The sequence below is a fragment of the Sciurus vulgaris genome (genome assembly GCF_902686455.1).
Source record: "Sciurus vulgaris genome assembly, chromosome: 11".
In the NCBI taxonomy this organism is placed as follows: Eukaryota; Metazoa; Chordata; class Mammalia; order Rodentia; family Sciuridae; genus Sciurus; species Sciurus vulgaris.
In genome coordinates, this window is record NC_136472.1 from 92,959,189 (window position 1) to 92,970,189 (window position 11,001).

The following is an 11,001-nucleotide window of genomic DNA, read 5'->3' on the forward strand; positions in this document are numbered from 1 at the left end:
TCAATTTATGTGAAGAAATTTATAAAGTAGTAATTGACAAAAAAAGACAAGCAATATTGAGAGAGCCTATCAGCTAAAATTGTAGCTTCTACACACCTTAGTAAAATGGTAATGGTCTTAAACCACTCAAAGTTAAAGACACAGTATAATCCAACAGAAAACTTACTAACAATCCAATAATGAAGTCAAGTGGAATAAACAAAAGAGTTTCATGGTGAAGCAGACCATGACACTGGGGGTAAAAACAATCCCAAAGCTGTCAGTATATGATTTTGAAAAGGGTGAATTCCATTAAAATTATCATAAGCATATATTAAAGGATCAGTTAGTGATAGGTAAGATAACTAGAAAATCAGTAACCCATATGTTCTTCTGTGGTTGCTAAGCAACAGAAGTATGATAACAATGTAATGAGACTGACCTCATAATAAATGTATTAGAACTTATATATTCAACTGAGTGCTATCCCTTTCAAAGAAATCACCTTGTGAGGTTGATTATTCTAATATTTCCATGATGGCAAAAAATACAGAGTTTTTCTACAAACCACAGTTATCAAAAAAACAAAAATAAAAATTAAAAATATGAAACTAATCATACTAAAAAAGTTTATTCTAAAGAGTGGCTTCAACACCCACTTTATTCACTTGTCTCAGTTATAAAGGGTTGTTAATAGTTTCCAGAAATGAAATCTTCATAAGATAAAGATAACTATTATTAAAGATTTTTAAAAATGTGTGGTGTACTCTTAAGACAATTCCACAACAAAAAAGTCAAAAGTTTGAACAATGGCAGTATTCATAGACCAAGTTAATAGCTTCCTAAGATGATTACTTGGGAGAAGGAAAAGAATACCACACATTTGATTGTATAAATTCTAGTTTATTTATAAGGTAATGTGTCTGCCTACAATGACAACACCTCTTATAAAATCAGAACAACAGGGGTTGTAAGATTATACACCAGAAGTTATTTTTAGGGTGTTATACACCAGAAATTATAGTGTAGGCTGAAGATATAATCAACAAGATACAATCAACAATTTAACAAATCCTAGTTGAAAACCAAAATATTCTGCTATTTGAAATTAATTTAGGTTGAATCTTAAAGAAGGCTTATGTTAAAATCAACAATGATGAAAATTTTTGTGGTCAAAATTGCCCTTTCTAAAAATTCCTATTTTGCTCTTCAAAGTATTGTTTTGTGTATATCACATTGCTTTACAATGTCTACCTGGTTTCTCCTTTAGTTTTGAAGAGAATACTGTTTCTTTGGTTAAACACTAGGTAAACTAAGCAGTTTGTATTTTGAAGCTATTGGTACAAAGAAGTATTTTTAAGCACAAATAGTTAAATATGCATAAGCCAATTATGCATATGTGCTACATATAATAAGGCTTATTTCTTAACTGGAAGAAATAATGAAAAAACATTTATGATCACAAATGACAAACATGGGTTCAATAGTTACACTAAAGCAAATATGGACAGTAAGAAATATTAAAGTGAAAGATGATTTTTATTAGTAGTTTCATATACACAAAATGACTATCTTACAAACTATAACATGGTCAAAAGAGTTATCATATAATAGGTTTTTCCTCTGACAATTATAGAAAAGATAAAGAACATCACACTATTATAAAGACCTATGTCTATACCTCATTAAGGTATAAAGAAAACTCCCTTGTATTTATAAATTTTCAGGGTGTTTTCATATTTATTTTTAAATCCTGACAATGATCCTACAAAGAAGATTCTCTCTTCATTTATAAATATCAAAGCCAAGAACATAAGAGTTTAAATGACTTACCGAATATCACACAGCTTGTTAGTGACAAAGCAGGGATTAGAAACCAGGTCTCCTGATTCCCCGTCCAGTGCTACACAATGACTGCTGCCAATATCATATTTATACAGGTAGTAAAAAAAATTAAGCCTTTAACATATTATTTTATCTCTCATTCTTGCTACATTTTAGTTTCAGATAATAAATATCAGAATGGCTTCGAGTTTACATACATGCTTTTTCATTATCTAACTGAATTTTAGTGCACATGAATTAGGACAGAAACTTCTGGAAATTATCCACTGGGTACGAAGAGAATATACAAAAGAGCTGAAAATTCGCAAACTTCCCTCTATCATCTTATTGATGACACTTGCCACAAAATTTAAGGAATCCCCAGTGAGCCTAAAAGTAAAAATTTCAAAGAAAGGCAGTCTCTGATGAGAAAAATATTTATTTTGGAAAATTGCAGAATTTGCTTGAGGCACATTTAAATAAAATAATAGTTTCATTTGGCCAACTGCCAAATTGCCAGCACTTATTTCAATAAGATAAAAAAAAATGTTATTGAAAAGGAGAATTTGATCATGGTTGGCTCCTTTTGATATTGTGGGTGTCTTTACTATATTAGCTGGGGAGAGAAGAATGATGAGAGAGGGAAAAGGTAAGTGAACCTGGGAAGAAAAATGAGAAGGAAAAGCCAGGATGATGGGAAGCACATCTTAGTCTTTAGAATTCACTCAAAGAAGAATCTATGCAAATGGCTGTAATTTCTGTACAGGCTCAATTTCTTGAAATGAGAAGTTTATCAAGCTTCTTTAATGGTACCTTACCTTTAAGCAAAGAGAAAAACAGAGACTCCAAACAAAGCATTAAATAAGTGAATGAAGAAGATAAATACTATTACATCTTTGTGCTTCATAATTATTATTATGTAAGAGGCATGTACATAGGTATGCTGACCGTCTGAGAATATAAAGGTAATTATCCATATCGCTTGTGTATTGTTTTTCATAGGAACTCTACAACTAAAAGAAGGTACTGTGATGAGACCATTTCTCATCAGAAGAAATATCCTTTCTTCTAGAGTTTAGGAAAAGACAACATTTGGTATAGAAATCACCTACTTGCTGTAAGAACAATGTAGGTGGTAGCTTACATTAAGATTTTAGATGTAGTGAAACCCCAGGCCATTTATTTGAAATTCCACCAGAATGAATTCATTCTTATTTGTAAATCATAACCTCTCCATGATGTTTTCTTTCCGATGGCAGTTTAGAGAGGAAACAATAAACCAAAGAAACAATTATTGAGTATCTACCAAAAATGCCAGCACATGCTCATAGCAGTGGCATCAGTAGGCGAAAAAAACAAGCTCTGCTCCCAAGGAGCTCACAATCTGATGAAATTACTAGGGGCACCAAAAAAGTCAGAATAATACAAGATTTGATGGCTACAGTGTATGATGGATTAAGTTGTTATCACAGGGCTGTGAATGAATTTATCAATAGTCCTTCCATTGGCTGGAAAAGATGACAGCACAACACGACAGAAATACGAAATGAGAAAATAAGAAACACATAAAAAGAGGAAAGCTACTTCTCCCCACTTAGAATCACGGTCCAGTACAACACAATTTCGCAGAGTGGATTTTGCCAGCTTGGCATCATTCATTAAAATCTGCAACACTGTCGGTGGCTTGCTAAATCCAGCACGGATGGATGGCAGACGGAGGAAAAGATCCTCTCGGGAGTTAACACCAGTGTTATTTTCACGATTACAAACCTGGCTCTTTGGCGGGACGCAGGCACCCAATGCAGCCTGCCCGCTCACTCGCGCGTCACTCCGCCTCCAGGAGGGAGTGACAGTGTAGCTAAGAAACTGGACCCTCAGAGATTCTCGATGACGTGAGCCGGACGACAGAAACCCCCAGACCACGGAAAGACTCTGCACCCAGAAAAAAAATAAGGGTCTGGGAAAGCTAGTACCCGAATTACGGACCCAGCACTTCCTCTTGGCGGAAATAACTGGCACAGCGCCCACTGCAGCTCAGTTGAGGAGGAACGCTAGTGGAGCAAAGGACTGAGGGGCGCCGTTCGGTCCACCCGACAGAGCCCGCGGGAATTTTACTCTTGGCCGGCCAGGAGGCTCGACCATCCCCGCCCTTCTAATAAACCATTAGCTGCCGGAGCGAAGGCCAGTGCCCGCCGGGAACCATCCCCGCGCCGCCCTAGCGCTCTCACCTTTCAAAGCGCCTCCGCCTCTGCCTCCGCCTCCGCCTCCGCCTCCGCCCCGGGCAGCCGCTACACAAGCGGCGCCTACCCCCTTCCGGGGACCAGGGGAAGTCCCGCCTTTGGGCGGAGCAAGAGGCGGAGCCGGGCGGCGGGAGGGGTTGTCTTCCGGGAGCGTGTGCCGGGGGAGGAGCGGCCGCCGCGCGGCACTCAGGGAGCTGAGTGCGGGGTTTCTGGTTGCGACTGAGGTGGGCCAGGGGCCCGGCGGGCTGAGAGGGGCCGGGAGGACAGCACCAGTCAAGCCCGGCGTGGGCAGTGGGGCTTTGCGGTGGGAGGGCCCAGCACCTGGGGAAGGAATCAAACCGTTCCCTTGGGGAAGGTGGCCAGTTTCTCGCTCCCTCGCTCTTCCGCTCTCTGCCGTAACTTTGGGGTGTGGCAGGGATTAGTGAAGGACCTTTACCCGGGACCTGGGTGTAAAAGAGTTGTGGCCCCGATGGGGTTATAGTCTTGTTTGCTGCCGCTGGCTTGATAACACACGTGTGTAATCCAAATTAACCGCGGTGACTTGGGGCCTCTACTGCCCATCTAAGTTAAAAGGCCTGCTTCCTCAAACTTATTTCACCTTCCTCTGCCGTCTCTTTGCCAGCTAAGCCCAACCCGGGAGGGAGTCAGGGCTACCAAGTTGCTCTGAAGGTTAAAAGGTCGAGAGTGTAAGACTGTTAAAGTGAGTCAAGAGAAGGAAGAATTTTGTGGACTACTACAGTGTGTGGGGTGAGTTCTCGAGTCTCACCATGTCAGGGAAACGAAAGCGTGTGGTGTTGACTATTAAAGACAAACTTGATATAATAAAGAAACTTGAAGACGGAGGTTCTTCCAAACAATTGGCAGTGATTTATGGAATTGGTGAAACAACAGTTCGGGATATAAGAAAAAACAAGGAAAAGATTATAACTTATGCGAGCAGTTCTGATTCCACAAGTCTTCTAGCCAAGAGGAAATCTATGAAGCCATCCATGTATGAGGAACTGGACAGAGCAATGCTAGAATGGTTCAACCAGCAAAGAGCTAGAGGGAATCCCATCTCTGGACCAATTTGTGCAAAAAGGGCTGAGTTCTTCTTTTATGCTTTGGGAATGGATGGTGATTTTAACCCCTCTGCTGGTTGGTTAACTCGTTTTAAACAGCGGCACAGCATTAGAGAAATTAACATTAGAAATGAAAGATTAAATGGAGATGAGACTGCTGTGGAAGATTTTTGTAACAATTTTCGAGATTTTATTGAGCAAGAGAATTTGCACCCCGAACAGATCTACAATGCTGATGAAACTGGACTCTTTTGGAAGTGTCTACCTCCCAGGACTTCAGTAATCAAAGGTAAATGCACCGTCCCTGGGCACAAGTCAGTTGAAGAAAGAGTCACTATCATGTGTTGTGCCAATGCAACAGGTTTACACAAACTTAAACTCTGTGTTGTGGGCAAAGCAAAGAAGCCTCGCTCTTTCAAATCAACTGACACCTTAAACCTGCCAGTCTCTTATTTCAGCCAAAAAGGTGCATGGATGGATCTTTCCATTTTCCGACAATGGTTTGATAAAATATTTGTGCCACAGGTTCGAGAGTACTTAAGATCTAAAGGCTTGCAAGAAAAGGCTGTGCTACTGTTGGATAATTCACCAACACATCCAAATGAAAATGTCTTAAGATCAGATGATGGCCAAATATTTGCTAAATATCTACCACCTAATGTGGCTTCATTGATTCAGCCCTTGGATCAGGGCGTTATAGCAACAATGAAGAGAAACTATCGTGCTGGTCTTCTCCAGAACAACTTGGAAGAAGGAAATGACCTGAAGTCATTCTGGAAGAAGCTAACTCTACTTGATGCACTTTATGAAATATCAATGGCATGGAACTTAGTAAAACCAGTATCCATTAGCAGAGCTTGGAAACAGATTCTTCCTAATATAGAAGAGAAAGAAGGCTTGGATTTTGATGAGGAAGATATTTCTGTGGGCACTGTGGCCACCATTTTACAGCATACCAAAGGATTGGAAAATGTGACTACTGAGAATGTTGAAAAATGGCTTGAAGTAGACAGTACTGAGCCAGGCTATGAAGTATTAACTGACAGTGAAATCATCAGAAGAGCACAAGGCCAGACAGATGAATCCAGTGAAAACGAGGAGGAAGACATACAACTAATTCCAGAGAAACATGTAAATCATGCAGCTGCTCTCCAATGGACTGAAAATTTATTGGATTATCTAGAACAACAAGGTGATATGATTCTACCTGATAGACTGGTAATACGTAAACTTCGAGCCACCATCAGAAATAAACAGAAGATGACAAATTCAAGCCAATAATGACATTTCATTTTTATCATTGTTCTGAAAATTGTATTTGTGAGCATACCCTTTTTGTAACATGGCTTAATCTTTGTGTTCTGAATTCTCAGGCCTAGTCCTGTGAAATACTGATACAAAAGCATCTGTCCAGGTATGGTGGGACACAACTATAGTCCTAACATCTTGGGACACTGAGGCAGGAGGATTGCAGATTTGAGGCCAGCCTCAGCAATTTAATGAGACCCTGTTTCAAAATAAAAAGGACTGGGGATATAGTTTGGTGGTGGAGTGCCCCTGGGTTTAATCCCTAGTACTGCAAAGAAGAAGAAGAAGAAGAAGAAAAAAGAAATACCTACAGTGGTTTGAGGATTTTTTTTATTACCTGTTGTCTCTTGTCCCTTTATTTTTTCAGATTATCACAAGCTGATTGTGTATAAATTATGTGCATACATGTATTCACTTTTGTAAGTCCACAGTTCTTTCTGTAACAGTGGCATTTCCTATAATTTTTAGTAATGGAGATAGCAGTGAACAGATTGAGCACTTTTCTAAAGTCTTGCTTGAATTTTCAGGGATGCCACAGCAATCTTTTCTTGTGCTAACCATCTTAAATGGTTTTGTGTTTCTGTATAGTCTAAAGGATGAAAAGGATCTATATTGTTAGATTTTAGAATGACCTACAGTAATTTAAAGATGAAGTTCAGTAATGAGGAAATAATGATTTATGAATCATTAAAATAATAACTCGTGTTTTGTCTTATATTTGTGTGAGTGGCAAGATGGTGAGATTATTCCAGAAATCAAATAAAATATGGTAGGTAATTGCTAAGTTAAGGAGAAACATGGAAAGCTGATATATAAAAGAGGTATTCTGATCAATTTATTTGTAGTAAGTGTTTGGGACTTTAGGTTATTTATACTAAGAATAATAGATTGCTTTTAATTTAGTCATTTTATGAATTGGGAAACAGTATAGGTTTATTATTTATTCATCTCATTATAGTACAGGTTTTGTAATGTTACATGTAATGATATGACTCCCAACTTATATTTGGGGTACAGCATCTTGGGAATTTGAAAGTTAAGTTTGTTTTTATTGAGTGAACACTTTGAAAATTGTCTATAACTTGGAAAATTTTGTTATATTTGAATCTTTTATTTGATATGAAAAGAATAAAGTTTTTTACTATTTTAAGTAAGTCATGCTTGTATCCTATTTTATGAAGGAAACAATAACTATGGGAAGTGGCAGACACTAAGAATTTTATTATTTATTGTTTTCACATTTGTGAAAAGGGATTATTTCTGCTAAAATTTAATGTGTCAGAATTTTGAGAAATTTTCCTAATGAACTATTTAAGACTTGAAAATACTTTGCCTATGTTAAAGTTAACATAATTTATAATTTGAAATCAAAATGTTCCATATTATATCATGTTGGACCCAAACTTTAAAAATAATAAATTAGAATTTTTCTCATATTTCAAATGTTTACTTTTTCATTGAAATATGTAACATTTTATGACTTTCTTAGAATTCTGAAACTTTAAAAATATTTTTAGTTTTCCATAATTTCTGTTATCTTCATTTTTGTATATGTCTACATTTTGGAAAAGACTTGTGATTAAAGTATTTAAAAATTGTGTTCACCACATAAATTTTATTAATGCTTAGTGGGAAAGAACATCAGAAATTAACATGAATATTGAATCAGATGAAAAAGTTCTAAATTGTATATAATTTTTCTAAAATGAAAACATGTACTATAAAGCTTGGAATTTTGTTTGGATTTGCTGTCTTTAAAATTCCTTTTTGGTAAAATGCAGCTGTATCATTGCCACCTAGTGGTGAAATTGATGTTACTGCTAAGCTGCTTGGTTTTAAACATGAATAGTAAAAGGTTCATTGTGGCTAATCTTGTGACTTTATCTAGATTGAGAGTGCCCTTCTTTCTTTTGTTTATTACTGCTTGCTCTGAAATATGCAAATGGGTAGGCTCGAAGTTTTGTTTGTGATAATTATGTCCTTTATTATCAAGGTTGCCAATTTTTGAATGTTGTTTTTGATGTAAGCAGTGTACTTCATATTATTTAATCCTATAATTATGAGTTAGATGGAAATTGCTTAACTCATATTCTTAATTTCTGAAGGTCACTTGGCTATAGGTAAGAATTTTGGAATTAAATGTATATGCTTACATTTATCCTAACTAGGCCAACCTTTTACCCTTTTTCATTATAACATGTTTTTGCCATTTCCCATTCACCATTTGCCTCAAATGTCTGAATTTACTAATTTGCTTCCCAATGTACTTATGATAACCATTACCCTTTCCTTTAACCTTTTATGAAATTAGTCTTCTATCTTCTCTATAGTATTTCTATGACTTTTTTTTAATTGACAACTTGGTAGCATTTGAAATTGGATCATCTGTTTTCTGATTTCCAGTTATCATTGTTCAATGAGACTCTTTTCTCACTTCAACAGTTTAAAGCCCAGTATTGGGGAAAAATAAACAGTTCATGTAAAGATTTATCTTAAGTTCATTAAACAGTCTCAAAGAAAATTGAAGAGTTGGCACAAGATGGTACCAGCATGGAAATCTTGCTTGACCAAAGATCCTGGAAACCACTATTATCAAAAGCATGTGAGGGGCTGGTGTAGCTCAGTGGTAGAGCACTTGCCTAGCATGTGTGAGGCACTGGGTTGGATCCTCAGCACCACATAAAAATAAAGATACTGTGCCTATCTACAACTAAAGAAACATTTTTTTAAAAAGCATGTGAGTATGGATGCCCTCCAATCCAGACAGACCAAAAGGACAAAAATCAGCTCCCAAATGAGACAATATGGGGAAGAGAGGATGCTAAGTTAAAATAGATGAGGGAATGGTTATAGGAGAAGAAAGAAAAACTAAGCAGCTGTGACCTCAGCTGTACTTTGTAATGCTACTAATGTACTTTGTAATATACTAATCCCAGGTTTTCCACTCTGTGCTGCTTGGTCTTAGAAGGGCTCTCTAATTTTTGCTTTTACCCTTTCTTAGAATGTTAAGTCAGTAGCAAGTTAAATGTCCTTGATCATTATTTGTTTGGGTACTACTTCTGCCCCAGAAGTCCTAAGCCCTTCATTTCCAATTTCTTTTCTGTCAGTGTCTCATCCAAGGTCCTGATTAGCTTCTGTTTCTCCATTAAAAGATTAGCCATAGTCTTATTTTCTCTTTCCTTTTTTTTTTTTTTTTTTTTCTCATCATTGTGCATTGACGGTCAGCTAACTGAACAGCACAATGTTTTTTAACTACTAGTAGTCAGAAATTGGGTGGGTAGATTTCCTGCCAAGGTTGAAGTGAGAAATTAGAAAGCTACTTTGAGAGATTTGAACTTTGGTGGGGAGTAAGAAGTGGTGGTAAGGAAAGTGAATTCCTTGTTGCACTTAAGTCCAATGAATCAAACACACATTGAGGTTTACTATACACCTAAGTCTGCTGGGTGTGGTGGTTTTAGGAAAATATAAAAGGAGAAGCGAGGTTCCTGTCTCAGCATCTTGAAATCAAGGCCACAAAAAAGCAATAGGTATTTGGGTGGGTGGGGGTGGGAGGGTTTGGCCATTGTAAACTCACATTAAACAGCTAACATGAATTGATATGAACTATGTAAGGAAACCAAGATATATTTTATCTGTTCATTCCTTCACTGGCATCTATTTTGTATATTCTGAATTTTAAATTTTGTGTTCTTGGTTTTTCTGCTCCTGTATGACTTCATCTGTTTCTCTTACTGTATGTTATCCAGTTACTACTTCAGAAGTTCAGATGAATATCTTCAATTGAGAAGATTTAAGTCTGGAAAACAAAATTGCTACTTTGCTTCCTGTTGTGGTTCAGATATGAGGTGCCCTCCAAAACTCCTGGGTTAATGCAGGATACTCAGAGGTGAAATGATTAGATTATGAGAGCTGTACCCTAGTAGTTAACATCCTGTTTTAAATGGACTAAGTGGTAACTGTAGGCAGGTAGGATATGGCTGAAGGAAGTAGGCCACTATGGGCATACCCTGATTTTCACTGCAGCCCATTCCCCTCACCTGCTTCCACCTGTCAGGTGAGCAACTTTCCTCTGCTATGCTCTTCCATGATTCTCTGCAGTACCTTAGACCCAGAGAAATGGAGTCCACTGATCATGAATTGAGACCCCTGAAACTGTGAGCCAAAGTAAACTTCTCTGTGTTGTTCTTGTTGGGAATTTTTGATCACAGTGACAAAAAGCTGACTAACATGCATCCTCTCCATTGTGAACTTGTCCTTAGCATCCTCCTAATATCAGAGCTACCTAAACAAGCTAAGGAGTTTAAGTAATCATTTAAGTGAGTGACGAAATGGAGCTAAGCTATTTTGGTATGTATATAGATAATTATTTTCGTATCTATATCTCCTCTTTCTTCGCCTTTCCTAATGTATACAATTGTCCTTGTCTCTGAAAATTCTCTCCCAGAAAGTCAGTGGTTTCTATTTTTTCTCTTTTTGGTATTCTTTTTTCTACTTGAGTACCAAAATTTAGTTTGTTTTAACCTTTATCCTCCTTAAAAGATTGTCATTCAAACTCTTAAGACTGATTTTACTCCTTAGAAATGCACTTC

At 37.2% G+C, this 11,001-nt stretch overlaps 1 protein-coding gene across 1 annotated transcript; it reads left to right on the forward strand.

The window, feature by feature from the left end:
- The first annotated feature begins 4,189 nt into the window (after positions 1–4,189).
- Positions 4,190–7,801, forward strand: JRKL (JRK like). Its single transcript, XM_079101966.1, has 2 exons — positions 4,190–4,267; positions 4,666–7,801. The coding sequence occupies exon 2, from the start codon at positions 4,811–4,813 to the stop codon at positions 6,383–6,385; it is 1,575 nt and encodes a 524-aa protein (XP_078958092.1). The 5' UTR covers positions 4,190–4,267; positions 4,666–4,810; the 3' UTR covers positions 6,386–7,801.
- Positions 7,802–11,001: the final 3,200 nt, after the last annotated feature.